At 37.0% G+C, this 18321-nt stretch overlaps 2 protein-coding genes across 3 annotated transcripts; both read right to left on the bottom strand.

Annotated features, from left to right (window-relative positions):
• Nucleotides 1-309: 309 nt before the first annotated feature.
• On the bottom strand, nucleotides 310-12544 carry LOC121733635 (ribosomal protein S6 kinase 2 beta). Of its 2 annotated transcripts, none has more exons than XM_042123949.1 (15): nucleotides 12374-12544; nucleotides 11777-12055; nucleotides 11384-11569; nucleotides 10394-10678; nucleotides 9998-10152; nucleotides 9430-9517; nucleotides 6674-6804; nucleotides 5461-5613; nucleotides 4930-5067; nucleotides 4237-4443; nucleotides 3540-3739; nucleotides 2713-2810; nucleotides 2241-2459; nucleotides 1426-1582; nucleotides 310-632 (listed from the first exon to the last, which is right to left on the bottom strand). In XM_042123949.1, exons 1-14 carry the CDS (start codon nucleotides 12428-12430, stop codon nucleotides 1472-1474), a joined length of 2307 nt encoding a protein of 768 aa, XP_041979883.1. In that variant the 5' UTR covers nucleotides 12431-12544; the 3' UTR covers nucleotides 310-632; nucleotides 1426-1471. The 2 variants fall into 2 exon arrangements, with proteins under 2 accessions (XP_041979883.1, XP_041979884.1); XM_042123950.1 differs by lacking the exon at nucleotides 12374-12544 and adding an exon at nucleotides 12270-12333.
• A 3221-nt stretch (nucleotides 12545-15765) lies between these two features.
• LOC121733850 (CAAX prenyl protease 1 homolog) lies at nucleotides 15766-17457 on the bottom strand. Its single transcript, XM_042124232.1, has 2 exons — nucleotides 17273-17457; nucleotides 15766-17036 (listed from the first exon to the last, which is right to left on the bottom strand). The coding sequence occupies exons 1-2, from the start codon at nucleotides 17360-17362 to the stop codon at nucleotides 15798-15800; spliced, it is 1329 nt and encodes a 442-aa protein (XP_041980166.1). The 5' UTR covers nucleotides 17363-17457; the 3' UTR covers nucleotides 15766-15797.
• Nucleotides 17458-18321: the final 864 nt, after the last annotated feature.

Raw genomic sequence — 18321 nt, 5'->3', positions numbered from 1 at the left:
TCAAATTCGTCGGGTTTCACTAGGATTATGAATGGATTGTCCCTCGCGCTGGCTGATATAATTTATTTTTAAATATTTAAAATAAATATTTCAAAATTGGATTCTGCCAATTTTAATCGCATGTGCCAAAACACAAACAACAAAACGACCAAAGAGGAACACGTCCATCGAATATGTCATATTTTTAAATTCGTACGTAACAAGTTAACAACCCTAGCGACGATTTTCGTCATTCTACGTCAAATTTAAAAATTTCAACATCAGTTCTAAGTCGGTATACTCTATCATTCTGTCTACTCTGCTCTTAGGCCCGTATAAATAGTCTGCTCTTGACACTTGTAGAGCACAGAGAATTTAAAAAGAGGCGGGACAGGGGACTTAGAAAAAAAATTACGTCAGTTATTGAAGTTTAGCCAATCACTGTCGATCTTGCTTTAATATTAGGAAATCACAGTCGATCTTGCTTTAAAATTAGGAAATCACAGTCGATCTTGCTTAAAAATTAGCCAATCACAGTCGATCTTGAATCAAATCAAATCGAATTGTATTTTTGTCTTCTAAGTCCCACTTCTTGTTACGTAGTTTATATTCTCTTTGCTCTTATGTCTTAAGAGCAGACTACTTATACGGGCCTTAGCGTTGCAAGATGGTCAGTGTCAATCATGCCGAACTTCGGTCGCGTTTTTTCGGCCTAGTGTGTTTAGACACTTAGTTTATTAGTTTGATGTCTTGAATCAAACTAAGTATGTACAGCTCGACAAGGCTGTAAATGAACGTGGGTGACATTGACGGGAGCGTTCCTCGTAAAGGAGAACTGTCAAACACATGTTAAAAATGACGTTTTTGTATGATAGAAGAGTTTAGTTCCTTTTCTCACCACGTTCATATAAAGCCTTGTCGAACTGTATTTATAAGTTTTCAGCGCTAAGCACAAAAGTCAAAGTTTGACCACACACAAACAGCTTTTAAGTAACAATTTGACAGCACACTTGAGTGTATACTTTTGTATATTATTCGTATATTTGCACTTGATACGCCACACGCATGTACGGTACTTTTACGTTTAGGGTCTTCCATTTTTTACCACATGATTCTTTAGCATTTTTAATCCCCTTCCCCCCTGGTGATACATAGTAAGGTTTAAGATTACGTGATTTTCGTCAGAATTTCCCACCAAGTCTCACGTGATTAATGGACAATCCCTTTTACTAATACAAAACGGCATCTCAAAAATGTAGCAGCAATCCTAGCTGGTTTATTACAGGTCTTAGGCCGGTATAAATAGTCAGTACTTAAGATGCCACTCGGTCTTAAGACGCGGTTCGGCTCTGTGATTGGTCCAAATTTTGACAGCCAACCAATCACAGAGCCTGAACCGTCTCTTGAGACCGAGGTACGTCTTGAGTACTGACTATTTATACCGGCATTAGTGGCAAAACCTTCAGTTGGCAACACCTTTGGTATATCACGTTTAGACTTGTGTGGGCGGAAATCGACGTTGCGGTTTGATGCGGCGCTGCGCGAGCGTCGACTGGGTGACCGGGCCGAGCACGTGCGGGGTCATTGGGGCGGAGGTCATTGCCTAGAAACCACAAATGTTACGTATCATTTAATAATTAAGAAGCTGTGTGTTACATAATACAAATATTAGGAACAAAATAAACCTAAGGAGGCGTATAATATTCCCATATTAATCTGTTGTATTTTAACTTTAATAATAAAATTAAAATAAACTAAGTAATTATGGGGAGCTCCAATCCAAACAACACAATTTTGCCTACTTTTGCATTTTAATGCTTCAACTCCCAAGCGGTCGAATTCGACCGCGAAAAAAATAGATTTCCAGGAATCCACGATCGAGGGATAGTATGAAACCCTTCGTGTGCGAGTCCAACTCGAAATTGGCCGAATTTATTATTATTGCATAATCTGGCATACTAATATAGGACAAAGACAGCGACATGGGTGCGGGCGCGGCACAGCGTGAGCGAGACGGCTCTGCCACGCCTCTCGCAGTAGCGCGGCACTCGATGCGCCTTCATAATGTGAGAGAGATAGCAATATCTGGCATGCTAATGTGTGACAAGGACAGCATTACCTGGAATGTGAGATCCACCTCTCTGCGCAGGTCAGCGGGTGCAGGAGGCTTTATCGGGTGGAGCGGGCGCGGGATACAAACTTCAACGCGCCTTAATCTTTAGAGTGAGAGAGACAGCAATATGTTACAAGGACAGCAGTACCTGGAATGTGAGATCCACGGCTCTGCGCAGGTCAGCGGGTGCAGGGGCGTCTTCAGACGGGACGGGCGCGGGCGCGGCGGGGGCAGGGCGACTTAGCCACGCCTCTCGCAGTAGGGCTGCCGCGCGGGGACGCCGGTTCGGCTCCAGTTGTAGCATGCGGCGGACACACGACCGAGCCTCCACGGATACGGAACGCCACGCCCCCGTCTCTAGATCCACCTGAAACGAATTTATACTCAAATAAAAATGAATTTTATTTAAAACATTATCTGAATGTCTTCATGATATTTGCCGGTTTGGAAACTAACTCAAACACTAACTTTTCCACTTTTTTTACCCTTTCTAATAAAAATAATTACACAATTTTTTTTATAAAAAGGGGGTTATTTACAAAATTTTAAACATATACAACGTCAATACTGTGCAATACTGTATATTGTTACTGGTAAGTGTAACTTATACAGTTACATACCTTTCCGGACTCGATCCTGGCGAGTATAGCCTCTGGCGTGTCATCACCGGTCGACGCGAACGGCGTGCGCCCCGACAACATTATGTACGCCAGAACACCTGAACGTATAATTAGATTTTAAGATACATGGAAAAGTTACTACTATTAATAGGAAACAGAATACCTACTTGATGAGCCTGCAATTAAAAGTTACCACTTAATTGGATCTCATTATGCATTCTACTTCTAGTTCGCCGAAAACACTACCATAGTATTAGTAGTTTTTGGTCTATATTTTTTGTGGTTACAGAATATTACTTTGTTACTTTTATATTTAACGAGCTTTTGCCCGCGGCTTCGCTGACGTTAAGAAGTATTATTATATACAAACTTTCATCCCCTATCTTAACCCCTTGGGGTTGGAATTTATCAAAATCGGATATCGAATAGCGGATGCCTACGTCATAACATCTACCTGCATGCCAAATTTCAGCCCAATCCGTCCAGTGGTTTGAGCTGCGCGTTGATAGATCACTATGTTAATCAGTCAGTCACCTTTGAGTTTTATATATATAGATATTTGTTTTTTTTTCTGTTTCCCCTCAAATATGTTATAAAATAATATAACGTCCTTATTGGTATAAAAACAAAAAGCCCGCTCATACATTACAGGTGCGCAATTTTAAGCACAACAAAACACACGAACATAAGCGTTATTTCAAGCGTAATTTTTTCGGTATTTGTGTATAGATCTTAATTGACACAAGAGTCATAGCTTTCTGGTAAGATAAAAAAAACGTCATTGACTCTGGCATCTTGTCCCAGTTCTATAGCGCCATCCTACTAACCTAAGCTCCATATATCACAAGCGGCGTCATATCCAGCCCGTTTGAGCACTTCAGGCGCTACGAAGTTGGCGGTATAGCACGGCGTCATTAATAACCCGTTCTCCGCCCGCAGTTGTTTCGCCAGGCCGAAGTCGACCAGACGAATGTCGGCCGGAGTCCGCTCGGCCGTCGCGAACAGAATGTTCGACGGCTTGATGTCTCTGAAAAAGAATAGAAAATATAAATAAAAAGGTCTCAATCCTTTAGAGTGTCAGTAAGTAAACCTCAGCAACTTTACTTGTATAGTTAACAGATATGTAATGATGAAATACGAAATCAAATCATTAGTAACATGGTCCCATTGCACACGTACACGTATTTACGTATCAACTTGCGTACATAAATGCGTATATGCGTTTTCTCATTTTAACCAATCACGACGTAAACTCTCTTATCGTCCGTGCTCGCCAAGCTTAACTGTAAGCTATATATTATACCGGTGCGAAGTATACTCTCTTATTGCCGCTTTTCTTTACTGTAAGCTATTACCTGTGCACCACGGTGTGCGCGTGAAGATAGTGCACCGCCTGCAGCACGTTCCGCAGCAGCGGCGCCGCCTCCCGCTCCGGCGGGTAGCGGCGTGATGTGATGTGGTCCAGCAGCTCGCCGCCGCGGCACAGCTCCGTCTCCGCCAGTATATGTGCGGGTGCTACTGTACCTGTGCACCACGGTGTGCGCGTGTAGATAGTGCACCGCCTGCAACACGTTCCGCAGCAGCGGCGCCGCCTCCCGCTCCGGCAGGTAGCGGCGCGACGTGATGTGGTCCAGCAGCTCGCCGCCGCGACACAGCTCCGTCACCGCAAGTATGCGCCCGCACTCCGCGTACACGCCGCGCAGCGTGATTATATGCGGGTGTTGGCTGTATCTGTGTATTACAAAATGATCAGTATATTTGTCCCACTTAAGGTGATTGCACATTTATTAGCACGCACGTGCCGAACGCGCAGTATTTTAGAAATGTTGTATGAAATGATGTAAAACCTCACACATTCGTCTGCACCGTGCGCGCCGCATTTCGTGCGTACGGCGCGTACGCTACTGCAGACAATTAATGTGCGATCAGCTTTATAAAAAAAAAGTAATAGAAGCATCTTTGTATATCTATACTAATATTATAAATGCGAAAGTGTGTCCGTGTGTCTGTCTGTCTGTTACCTCTTCCCGCCTAAACAACTGAACCGATTTCGCTGAAATTAGATACCTTGAGTCCCGGGAAAGGAGATGGGATACTTTTTTCCTGGAAAAATGTATGGATCCAGCGAGATAAACAATTTTTGGCGCAACGGAGTTGTAGAGACAGAAACTACTTTCTATTTCTCTTTTAAATTATTAGTAGCGTGTTACCACTAACCTCAGTAGAATCTCAATCTCTTCTCGTGGATCGTACTGCAGTTTGTCCATAATCTTGACTGCATACTGAGTCTTTGAAGCTTTGTGCTCGCAGAGTCGAACCACTGAGAATGAGCCCGTGCCCAATTCACCCATTAATCTGCAATACATAGTAAAAAAAAACAGATTTTTATTATTAGTTATTACTATTATCCATAATAAAATAATGTTCTATTGAAAGTAGTTTATAGCCTGTATGTAGGATAGTTATAATTACAATAATTGAACTCTTTGCAGTCATATTCCTTTCCAAATTTGTATTTATTATAAGACAATAAAGTTTTTATTATAGAGCTTCGATCAAAAATATTTTACCTAAGCTAATCCATGTGGATATCATTTACTTAAAAATGCATTATCTAGCATATAAACCATAAATGTAAGACAGTAAAAAAATAAGGCCTGTTTGACGGTGTCACTAAGTTTACATCTAGCCTCATTTCAAGCTTTATTTCTTCAATAAAAACCTTCCTAAAAGTAAGCATGAACTTACCTGTACTCATCAAAGAAATTGTTTCTGTTAACGAAGCCAGCCCAAAAGTCCTCCGTAGACGTTTTGGGTTGTGCCGTGTGGTTTTGGGTTTGACTAGTGAGAGTTTTGTCACCCTCATCGTTAAGAAGACACGGCGCAACAAAACTGAAACCTCTGTGAACAGAAATAAGATTTTCTTAATTTTTTACAAACTGGAATGTTTTGGGCAAAAAATTAAAAAGAGAATGTAATCAGGACTTTAGTCCAGAAGCAAAATTCTTACTTTAGGACCCACGACTACTCGTCTCCTTCTTAAAGTTAAACAAATTCCATAATTTTTGAGGATTAAGGTTGAGTCGAATAAAGAAAATCGGATATGGGCTTTCGTCAAAATCTTTATTAAATTGTAATGTTGACAAGGTCAAATATAAGCAGGTCAAATATAAGCAGCACTGACCGATAGCATCGCGGGAGAACATTGTTCGATAGCTATGTTAAATATTCCGTTTATGATAGTGGTGTCATAAGAAAAATTGTTATAAATTGCGTAACTTATCGAATGGTATACAAATATTTAGAAATAAAAAAATCAACTTGACTATCCAACTTTGAAGGCTCATAAGTATAACTCATAAGAGTCATAAGTCATAACAAAAAAAATAGATAGAATCTATCTATCTATCTATTTTTTTTGTTATGACTTATGACTCTTATGAGTTATACTTATGAGCCTTCAAAGTTGGATAGTCAAGTTGATTTTTTTATTTCTAAATATTTGTATACCATTCGATAAGTTACGCAATTTATAACAATTTTTCTTATGACACCACTATCATAAACGGAATATTTAACATAGCTATCGAACAATGTTCTCCCGCGATGCTATCGGTCAGTGACGTCATAGCCCACTATCATTTTGTATGGAACGTTTTGGGAAGGTTTATTTTGTGTGATTTTTGAATTGTTATATCTTGGAGAGTTTTTAAGATAGGAACGTCATTATTTTACCGATGTTTCTATTTTTGAGTTTTTTTTCAATTACTTATCAATAAAATTTAGTACCAATAATAAAACTAGTGAATTAAATACTTAAGTTTACGCGAGTATCGCTAATGACATTATTATAAGGTCTAAACACTTACGGCACACCCGCGACAAAATCCGTAAGTGTTTAAACTTATTTTTTTATAATATTATCATATCATAGTTATTCAAAGTTAATCATTATCGTTACCTGAAGAGCTCGTGCGCGTTCGCGGAGGCGGGCACGCCAGGCGAGTCGCGCGGCGTGCGGCACGTGAACTCCGAGTCGAAGTAGAACGCGTCATCCGCGCGAGACACCGCCGGACGGAAGGGCGGTACTATCTGTATAAACACAATATCCATACTAATATTATATATGCGAAAGTCTGTCTGTCTGTTACCTCTTCACGCTCAAACCGCTGAACCGATTTAGCTTCGGTATGGATATACTTGAGTTCCGGAAAATGTACGGTTTCCGCGCGATAAATAATTATTGTACAAGTTCTGTACATATCGATTATATTATTACAGAGTTACAGTTTACTTAAAGTTTGCAACATCTATGGCGAGACATATCCAACTTCTATGGCATATGACGCGGCTAACGTGTCACGAGAAAATTGTATGCCGTCACTACTAAATGTTTTAAAAAATGTGTGCCGCAATGAATTGGTTAAAGTTTACAACTTCGCACCGAAATTCGTTATTCAACCTCACAAGTATGTATGTACATATTAGTCTAAGATCCGGCCATAGAACGACCCTCACCCATCGTATTACGGGATGAAAATGATTTTTTTATAAAATTAAATATGTTAAAAAATTTATTTACAGGAGGTTGTCTGAAAAATTTGGTGCAAAGTGTAATTAATTAATAATTAAAAAATGTTTTTTTTTCAAACATTACACTCATTCCCTTACGCAAAAAACTGTATACTAATCGAAAGTATGTAGCTCATAGAATATGCAAACGCTGGGTTGACTTTTTTTTTCCGGTGCAATTATCAGGTAGGCAGGTATATACAGGTAAATCGATACTAGTAATTTGCAACGATCCAGTTACGCGATAAACCTTATATCAAAATAAAGATAATTTTATTATGAATATAATGACATAAGGTTGGCTGCAAAAAGTTGGTGCTAAATCCCGGTTGTCGATTTTAAAAAAATGTAAAATTCGTGCGGTTGAATACGTGCGAAAGAGAGGTCCGAGGAACGTATCCAGTGCGATAGAAAAGGACGCAGCATTGCAGCTGTGTGTCGCTCAATCGTCGAAAGAAAGAGAGTACGCATGCTCTTTGTTTGTGAAATTGAGGAAGATAGCGATAGACTACAGTAAGTGTTGAGCATTATTTCGGAGCATCCGGCTATGCATTTTTGCACAAAATGATAAAATTATGTATGTAGTACATATATGTAAAGATTTTATATATATATATATATATATATATATATATATATATATATATATATATATATATATATATATATATATATATATATATATATATATATATATATATATATATATATATATATATATATATATATATATATATGTCGCAGGGAAAAGAAGATATCAGGGATATCCCGAAATCCCTAGGGATATCACGAAATCGCGGTAGATACCGAATATTCTTGTTTCTTACGTCTTCTTACTAAACAAATCTAGTGATATGTCATTTCACTAAACTAAATCTAGTGAAATGTCAGAAAAGCGGATACCGCCGAATAAAAATCGAGCTACGCATTTCTCTCGCTCGCTCTAATACCCTATCACTATCTTATGGGGGCGACTAACCCTAAATTGACGATTTTATAATTCATTTTTATACTTGAAAATAAGCCCCGAATTGTTTCATTTTGTAGACATAGGTACTACATTATATTTCCGAGAATCAGACCTACCAAAAACACGATATCTTAAAATTTTCTCGATCACAAAGATGCATCTAATTTTCACGAATTTTTCATATATTGCCATAACCGTGCATTAAACTAAGTTAATATTTTAACACATTGTATAAAATTCTATCATTGAGGAACTGACCTAGCGGATTTTTTAAATGTTACATATTTATTAGGAAAAAAATATTTTTCTTTTTATTTAAATGAATCCGCGTCCTCCTTTTTCACCTGGCATATGAAAGACGGGCGTGAGTGTGAAGAGAGAAGGACGAATTTTACATTTTTTAAAAATCGACAACCGGGATTTAGCACCAACTTTTTGCAGCCAACCTTATGTCATTATATTCATAATAAAATTATCTTTATTTTGATATAAGGTTTATCGCGTAACTGGATCGTTGCAAATTACTAGTATCGATTTACCTGTATATACCTGCCTACCTGATAATTGCACCGGAAAAAAAAAGTCAACCCAGCGTTTGCATATTCTATGAGCTACATACTTTCGATTAGTATACAGTTTTTTGCGTAAGGGAATGAGTGTAATGTTTGAAAAAAAATCATTTTTTAATTATTAATTAATTACACTTTGCACCAAATTTTTCAGACAACCTCCTGTAAATAAATTTTTTAACATATTTAATTTTATAAAAAAATAATTTTCATCCCGTAATACGATGGGTGAGGGTCATTCTATGGCCGGATCTCCTACTATATAGTATACATACCCAAGGAAATTGATTCCTCTGCAGTTGACAGACCTACGTCATTTGGTCGGCTTATGTCAATTCAATGTTAGCTGTTGTCGGTCAGATGAGTTTGACCTAACATGACCAAACTACTATGGTCCACCATCTGCCTAGGAACCAACTTCTCTGATAGTACATACCAAGGTTAGGTTAAAGTGTGAATAATTAACAGCCAGACAAACCAATTAGTATGGATATGGATTAATAAGGTTGTTAGGACAGTACAAAAGCAAGCTTACTTGCTCCAAAATGTTTTCAGTAATCAGTAATAATACTTTCTTCAAAATAATTATTATAATTTATAACATACCTCTTTCTTAAGCAAAGCATCCCATTCTATGCTGTTGAAGAATTCATGGTTCTTTATATCTTCGATACCATTGGGGCCAGCCCCAAGTCTGAAAGAAAATAGTATACTTATTCATGGGCATACCGAGGGGGGGTGCTGCTGCCCCCCCCCTGGATCATGTTGACGTCCCTACTAAGTATATTATCTAGTACTTTCATCTATAAAAATTAAAAATCATAAAACGAATTTTTGCCATTTGTTTGCAATACAATATTTTTACAAATAAAAATTATTAATTTTTTATTCTTTATAAGCACCTAGCTTATAAAAAATCTGGTTTGCCCCTCCCTGGCCCAGAATCTGGGTAATTTGCCCCCCCCCCCCCCCCCTGGCCCAGAACCTTTGTATTCCCATGTACTTATTACCTATATATTAATCAAAACCATTGTATGACAAGAGTTATTGTCATAAAGAAAAATCTTTATCATTAAGACCAATGTGATATTTTGAATTGGCCCCCTCCTGCTATGTAACATATCTATTATAATTTATATCTACAAATATCCATGAAATCAATAAATCAATTTACCTGTTCTGTGGATTTCTTTTAAAGAGCGCGCGCAGCAACGATTGGGCTTCTTCACTCAAATTGGAGGGCATACCAAGCTTAGCCTTCAATATTTGAGTCATGGTCTCATGTCTAGTTGAACCATGAAACGGAAGGTTGCCTGTTAGCATCTCAAACTGAAATAAATTAGTATTGAGAATATTAGATTTATTATAAAAAACATTCATTAATTTTTATAATAATTAGGGTGACATGACACTTAATAACACAATATGTAGTTCTTTAAAATCTGTGTTTATTTTTTAATTATTATATTGTGCCTTATAATTGACCTTTGTAAATAAATCCTACAAAAATTTATCCTGGAGAGTTTTTAATGCTCATAATATAAAAAATATATTCAAATATATTTCTCACCATTAGCACTCCAAACGACCACCAATCAGCAGCCATTGTGTGTCCTTTCCTGTTAACAACTTCTGGTGCCATGTACTCCACTGTGCCACAAAAACTATAAGCTTTATCACTACTGGGTGGAAGCTTGGACAGTCCAAAATCAGTGAGTGCTATATGACCATCGGCATCTAACAATATATTCTCCGGCTTTAAATCCCTGTATATGATTCCCAATTTGTGCACATGCTCTAAAGCTAATGCCAATTCTGCTAAATAAAACTTCACATCTTCCTCTGTGAACATTACCTACAAGTCAAACATTTTTGTGTGTGAATGAAACTCATTTATGTACAAAACAAATCACATACTTGCTACAAACTGGATTGTGTTAAGATTACAGCAGTGTTTTCAGCATGAAATTCATAGATTTTTTTTACAAATAACCCATGTGATTAATTAAAAACATTTTGTATTAATGTTCTTATTAGCACTACTGTGATCATCAGAGATCGGAATTGGGTGTGTGAAAATACCTAAAGTTTGCAGCGGGACATAATATGGAGCTGTTACAACCACTTAAGTTAAACCGGTTTTGGATTTTACCGGTTCAGTTTTGTATTTTTTTTTAACATGTTCCTTACCTTTGAAACACCGAACTATAAACATTTACAAGCTGCTTATACAGTTCTAAATTAATTTTTTAGTCTCAATTTTTCTTTGTCGGCCAAACACAGAATTTTACATGTCTGCAAAATGCTAATGTGGTTTTAATCTTTTTTTCGGTGTGTGTAATCGGTGTTTCAAAGGTAAGGAACATGTTAAAAAAAAATACAAAACTGAACCGGTAAAATGCAAAACCGGTTTAACTTAAGTGGTTGTAACAGGATTGATAACATGGATTTCCACACACCCAATTCCGATCTCTGGTGATCATACAGCATCTCAATACAAAAATACATATCTTTCCTTGTTATAATAGTAGTGTAGATAAACTATAGTACAATTTCTCACCTCTTTACTCAAACGTGAAAATAAGTCACCACCACGTAAAAAGTCCAATATTAAATACAGTTTGCCAGCTGTTTGAAATGCATAGTGTAATTTCACAATGAACGGATGACCCATTTCAACCAAAATATTCCGCTCCATCTTTGTACGTTCTCTGTCTCTTACTTTTAATGTAGCCTTTTTAAGTACCTAAAATTATAATGTACAGTAAGTTTTGAATATTGTATTTTGTTTAGGGCCAAAATTGAGTTTTTATCTTGAAATAACTGCAATTCAAATCAATTGATATAGTGTTTACTTTAATACAAAGAGGTTTTTTTTTCATATAAGTACAAGAATTAAATTTTTTACAGTCTAATCAGTAATCAGTTTTCAATATTCCAATAAATTGCATACCTTCATTGCATAGAGTGTTCCAGCATCTAAGCCACTAACTTTTCGGACCAGGAATACTTTTCCAAATGACCCTTCTCCAAGTACTTTGAGTAGCTCAAACTGGGATGGATCTGCTTTCTCATGGCCTTCCTTAACAACCTCCTGCAGTTCAACCTCCCTCTCAAAGCTGTCATTTGATGTGCATGATTCTAGGCTTTCTGTCGTAGAGGTCTGCCTAGATTCTGACAAGTTTTCGACGACCATTGGAAGACTGTTTGTAGCCTGTATTCCCGCACCACGCTGTAAATAACTAAGTATTAATATCAACCAATGAAAATAAAAGAAATAGCTATTACAATAGCCCATAAATTGAGAGGTAAATGTAGCAGCGACTGGTCACAAATAACTAATATTTTACGGTCGTCGTAACGATATGCAGTATAATAATTAAAAGATAATTGACTATTGTTCAGAAAAAACAACGTTTACCAGCTTAATCAGCGTAGAAACCTACTTTAATTTTACGCGATTAGGGAAACCAGATCTGTTTAAATATTACGTTGTAATGCAAAGATGAGTAATATCCAGGAAAACAAACAGAAAATTTTACAAACACACCGTGACATCTCCAACATTTTGCATTCGCCATGGGTCGACGGCGTTTGCCAAAGGCATACTTGTTAGCTTCCAAATATACACATTCAGCAAAAACTAATACCAAACAAATAAAACAGTTTAATTTATAAATAATCAACACCCAATAATTAAAATCGTCATTTGTGAACCTTCACCCAAAAACTAAAAACGTCAATCAATTTTTTTTGTCAGATAATAGGAAACAGTGTTGCTAGTTAAAATTAATTTTGAACTAAGTACCATTAACAATAGACCATTCCTGGCCTTTGGCCTTTCATAAGGCATAACCTGCGCTTTTCAATGCTGCCAACTGCCAAGCCATGTGCCTGCTGGTCCAATATCCGGCCATTCCGTTTCCCTTTACTGAGTGTTACATTATTAATAATAATGTAACACTCACTTTTAAACCTTCCCTGGACTTCTACGAATATTTTAAGACTAAAATCAGCCCAATCCGTCCAGCCGTTTTCAAGTTTTAGAGCGACTAACACATTTGAAAATCCATTTTTATATATATAGATCACATCTTACAAGGCTTATAATTATATTGGGGATCTACATGACAGCCCTTAAATAATTGTTGTCGAGCTAACTTTAGAAATCAGAATATTATACTATTAGCTCGTCTGTCAAGCGCCCAAAATGGGCGTTTTACGGTTATACTCTAATGCCGCAGCCGCATAATATGCGTAGTGCTTCGCGCTAACACGATACTATTGGATGATCTGCGTGTATCGTCCAATAGTATCGTCTTAATGTAGCACGAAGCCTCGGACAATAGACGCAGAAAATTGTTTGACAGTTCGTGACAGATGAAAGGATATTTTTTTTATGAAATAAGGGGGCAAACGAGCAAACGGGTCACCTGATGAAAAGCAACTTCCGTCGCCCATGGACACTCGCATTATCAGAAGAGCTGCAGCAGGTGCGTTGCCGGCCTTTTAAGAGGGAATAGGGTAGGGTAGGAAAGGGAATAGGGTAGGGGATTGGGCCTCCGGTAAACTCACTCACTCGGCGAAACACAGCGCAAGCGCTGTTTCACGCCAGTTTTCTGTGAGAACGTGGTATTTCTCCGGTCGAGCGGCCCATTCGTACTGAAGCATGACGCATGAAAGCCTGACGCAAGCATGAAGCAAACTAAGGCATAGGTCTTTGATCACCAAGGCCAGGGGCAGGTAGACAAGTTATAGTTGACTATTAAGGAAGAGTCTAGACCAGGAGTTCCCAAACTTATTTTGTCTACTGCATTGTCTACTGCCCACTATGAGAACAATAATTAATATTTCTTACCGCCCGCCCCCATTGATTCACCTACTTTCTTATCTTTATTTAAAATAATCGTTTTCAAACCATATTTTACCATTACCAATTTACCTACTTAACTAACCTACTTAATTTGCATTCCCAAATCTTCTTCAAGTCTAGAAGAGCTAAGAAGTCGTCTCCAAAACTTGCTATCCAAAAATTAAAGTGCCTGACAGACGTACGACCTTAAAGTACGCGGGTTTTAAGTTCGCGAACTTACTCAGCTCGCGTCGGTGATAGACGTACGAACTTTAAGTACGCGGGTTTTAAGTCCGCGAACTTACTCGGCTCGCGTCGGTGACACACGAGTACACTGGGTTACCATGTTGTCGACGGAAGAAGCTTTGTGTTATTTAAGAATAATTTCATATTACGTTTTAAAAACTAATAAGAAAAAACTAAATCGAAAAGTTTAAGTGTATTACGTACGTACATATTTTTCCCACAGATGAAAACCAATTTCGGTTTCGTTTGACAGCTCAAAATTGTTGCTCTATTCCGCTAGATATATTAACTTTATGGTACCAAGGAGATTTATAGTTTGGACAATGAATTTTCTACGTCTACATGTAGGTACATCAGCAGCATCAGCTATCGATGAACACCAATAAATTAATATTTTGTTTGATAACATAGAATAAATTGAGATTTTGTTGATTATTAAAGATTTAAAATTAAAAAAGGTTTTATTTGACTGAAAAATGTTAGCATAATTTTTATTACAGTAAATTTTAACAGTAGCTAAGCAAATTTTGTATCAGTCGTGTTGGCAACACTGCCTGACGGCTCGCGGCTCGACTCGCGATTCGCAGTGCTGCCAGACGTACGAGCTACGAGTAAAATTCGAAGACGGCGAACTTACGCGGTAATCTTTAAGTACGCGAACTTTAGGTGACAGACAGGCGAGTAAGGTCGTCGAGCCATAAGTCCGCGCACTTACTCGCGTGTCTGTCACCCCCTTAAAACTAATGGGGGAATTAAATTAAAAAAAATAAAAAATAGGGGGAAAGTAGGACCTATTTTTTGGTTTTTTGATTAATTATCGAAAACGGTGCTTCGTACGAAATTTTATTGTACTACTTACATAAGAAAAGCGAATAAAATTCTCTACAACTTTGTCTGAAAAAACTAGTCAAAAAACCAAGAAATAGGTTCTTCTTTTCCCCCCTCCCATCCGGCTCACCTCGGAGGGGTCAGGACTTTTAGTATGTTTATCTCAACGTCAGTTCTTCTAAGTAGTCTGTGTTTATCAATGAGTTCAGCTAGTCCAAACAAAGTTCCGTGGTCATAATTTCTGCTTTCGACTTTTCCAACCAGAATCATTCGTTTACTAGGCTATAAGCATGTAGGTGAATGGTTGACTTGAGGAAGCAAAATTGATGTGAAATAAATAATCGTAATCTCAAATAAATGCCACATTTTATTAACCATAATATAGTTCTTAACAAAACATAGTTGGTTACTTGGTTTAGTATTTTCTAAACATTATTTTAGAAATTATTATAAAAAAGGTAACTTATAGGTTGGTATTTTGGTACAGTTTACAAATAACAAAAAAATATGTAAAAATGCTGAATTACACATTTCAAAATTTTTATTTTTTACATTAATCTGTATAAAAATAAACTAGCTCTCCTAGGCTGTATTTTAGACATAATATTCAAGAATTTAGTCTCTATAATAGTTCAATTTTTTAATAAACTTGCAGAGAAAGTAAGTATAAGTCATATTATTTTACATATCAAAAAGATTATAAAACAATATTATTTCTGTAGAGTTCACTGCCTATAATTTTTTTTCGTTCAATATAAATGCATGAATTGATTAAGTATAAATTATAATTAATAATAGATAATAACTGTGCAGCCATCCTTTTAAAAATGCTCAGCATTCAGCAAACATTTTTAACATCATCTTATATTTCCATAGAAAAACAAAGATTGTCCGCGGGATGGTTGTGAATTGTGATGTTAAGTGTAAAATATGCTAGTTTTATTATACAAATATTTGTTATGTTGTATTATTTTACTCTGCATGTGAACTATAATTTTAACACAGTATGTTATGGAAACAATACAGATATTAAACATAACTTAAAAATTTAGTCTCTTTTCTCATTTGCGATTTGATTTTTAATATTTTCAATTCTATGCAAAAGCGTAGGATGTGAATGATACCAAGCAGAATATAATTTATCATAAATTGGGTAGTCCAAATTATCTTTGCCTAGCTTAATAAGAGCTGATCTCAACTCCTGGGGATAATCCAAACCAACAGCAAAGTTATCAGCTTCAAATTCAAATTTCCTGGATAACGCAGTAGCAAAAAATGATAATAAGGAATTGTAGGGAGCAAGAATCAACTGTAACACTACAATCAAACCAATGATAACTGGTTCCTGGCCAGATGGAAAACCTAACGTAGTATACAATAAGGAGTACTTAAAAAGGAATCCAAAAGCTGAGAATAGGAGCAGCAAGTTAACTTCTGTCAATGCAATTGACTTGTAAATGTGGCTGCACTTCCAGTGACCAAGTTCATGTGCCAACACACCCAAGATTTCACTTTCAGTACATCCAGTGGTCACTTTCTTAGTTTCATCATATTTTTCAAGTAATGTATCAAACAGTACAATTCTCTTTGCACCAAACAAGCCACTGAAATATGCATTGCTGTGCGCTGATCTCTTTGAACCTTCTACAATGTATATTTGAGAAAGTGAGAAATTGAGCTTTGATGCCAAATTCTCAATACCTTTTCTGAGTGAACCTTCCGGCAATGGGACAAATTTATCAAACAATGGAGCAATAACTGACGGGTAAATAGTTAATAGCAACAGTGTCGCTACAGTTGTGAAAAGCCATAGCCAGACAACAAACATGTTGCCACCTAGCATTATAATGTAAATTGCAATAGACACTATTGGCAGAGTTATGACTAGATTTAAAGCTAAAGACTTAAGTTGGTCTTTGATGAAGAATCCTATTGTTTGCTTGTTGAATCCATGCTTCTCCTCGAGCACAAATGTACCATAGATGGTGAATGGCATATTCACAACCATATTGAAGAGTGTGACCAAAGTCATGAACACACAACTGATAAGAATTTCCTGTGATGGTGATATATTAAAAATGGCTGCTACTTCTTCTGACTTGATCCATGCTGCTGAAACCCATCTGTTATAAAGTATTATTGACGTCAAACTTATGCTGTAGAACTCCTTTACTATTTTGAACTGTGATTTATCAATCCCATATAATCTTGCCTTTTTAAACGACTCCTCATTAAGCATTTCTTTCAAGTCATCGGGAATGGTGTTGTTTGTTTTGTAAATATTTAACTGAAAAAAGAATCATAATAAAATTATTTGTCAGAAACATGAAAACTTGATGATTGAAACATTCAACATATTTTGCAGCAACTGGTTGATGCAGAGTTAATTGACAAAAGATTCATTTCGCATAAACGGAAATTAAAGTTAAAGGCAGAACAAAATCATTTTGATCCAAATAACCATAACAAACTGTTGAAGTAAATTAACAACACGTCACAACAATAATTACTGAATATAAATACCTGTCGTATAGATAGATAAAGTTCCCATATGTATTCCAGCCATGAGAATACCAATATCAACATTAACAGCATATTCTCGTCGAAGTTCATCTTTATTTTTTTTGATTTTCACTGTATTTTCTCATGAAATTGAAAACGCGGCCGGATCGCCAGCCGCAGCCCCACAGATTACGCAGCCCGCTCGAAATCGTTGACAGACACAAATGACAAAAAATTACTGTCATTTGCATTTCAGTTTTTTTTTCTTAATATGGCGCTCGGCTTTTTAACCATGGCCAGTGTCAAGTAAAATATGGCGGGAAAAAAAAATTCGTGAAAAGATTACATACAGTCGTTTTTCCTGATTATAGTCAAGTCGAAAGTCCAGTAAAAGTATAAAAAAGTAGCCAGTAAAGTCAACGAGTCAAGTCAGTTTTTTTAGTAAAATGGTAGACCCTAAATTACTAAAACTTTCAATGGAGTTTTGGAGGGAAGAAAAAATGGCACGTTTCTTAAAGTTGTATCACTTGCTCACACTTGTGCACGACATTGAATATTTAGTATCAGTAATTGAAGATACTTATTTGAATCTGGGACAAGGAATGTTTTTTGTCCCGGAAAAATGTGCGGTTCCCACACAATATATAACTTTTCTGATATGCGCGTAAACGACTCAATCGATGTACGGGAACAACTATAAAATCCTCGCGGACGAAGTCACGGGCAACAGCTAGTAATATTATACTGCTACATCAAGTTTTGAGCCATGCTTCGGCACGAATGGGCCGGCTCGACCGGATAAATACCACATTCTCACAGAAAACCGGCGTCAAACAGTGCTTGCGCTGTGTTTCGCCGAGTGAGTGAGTTTAGCGGACGCCCAATCTCCTAACCCCTACCCTATTCCCTTCCCTACCCTCCCCTATTACCCTCTTAAAAGGTCGGCAACGCACTTGCAGCTCTTCTGATGCTGCGAGTGTCCATGGGCGACGGAAGTTGCTTTCCATCAGGTGACCCGTATGCTCGTTTGCCCCCTTATTTCATGAAAAAAAAGTTTTAAAGTAAACGAC

This window comes from Aricia agestis, chromosome 14 (genome assembly GCF_905147365.1).
Source record: "Aricia agestis chromosome 14, ilAriAges1.1, whole genome shotgun sequence".
Taxonomy (NCBI): Eukaryota; Metazoa; Arthropoda; class Insecta; order Lepidoptera; family Lycaenidae; genus Aricia; species Aricia agestis.
The sequence above is the reverse complement of the archived record's forward strand: the minus strand, read 5'-3'. Positions and strand labels throughout refer to the sequence as shown.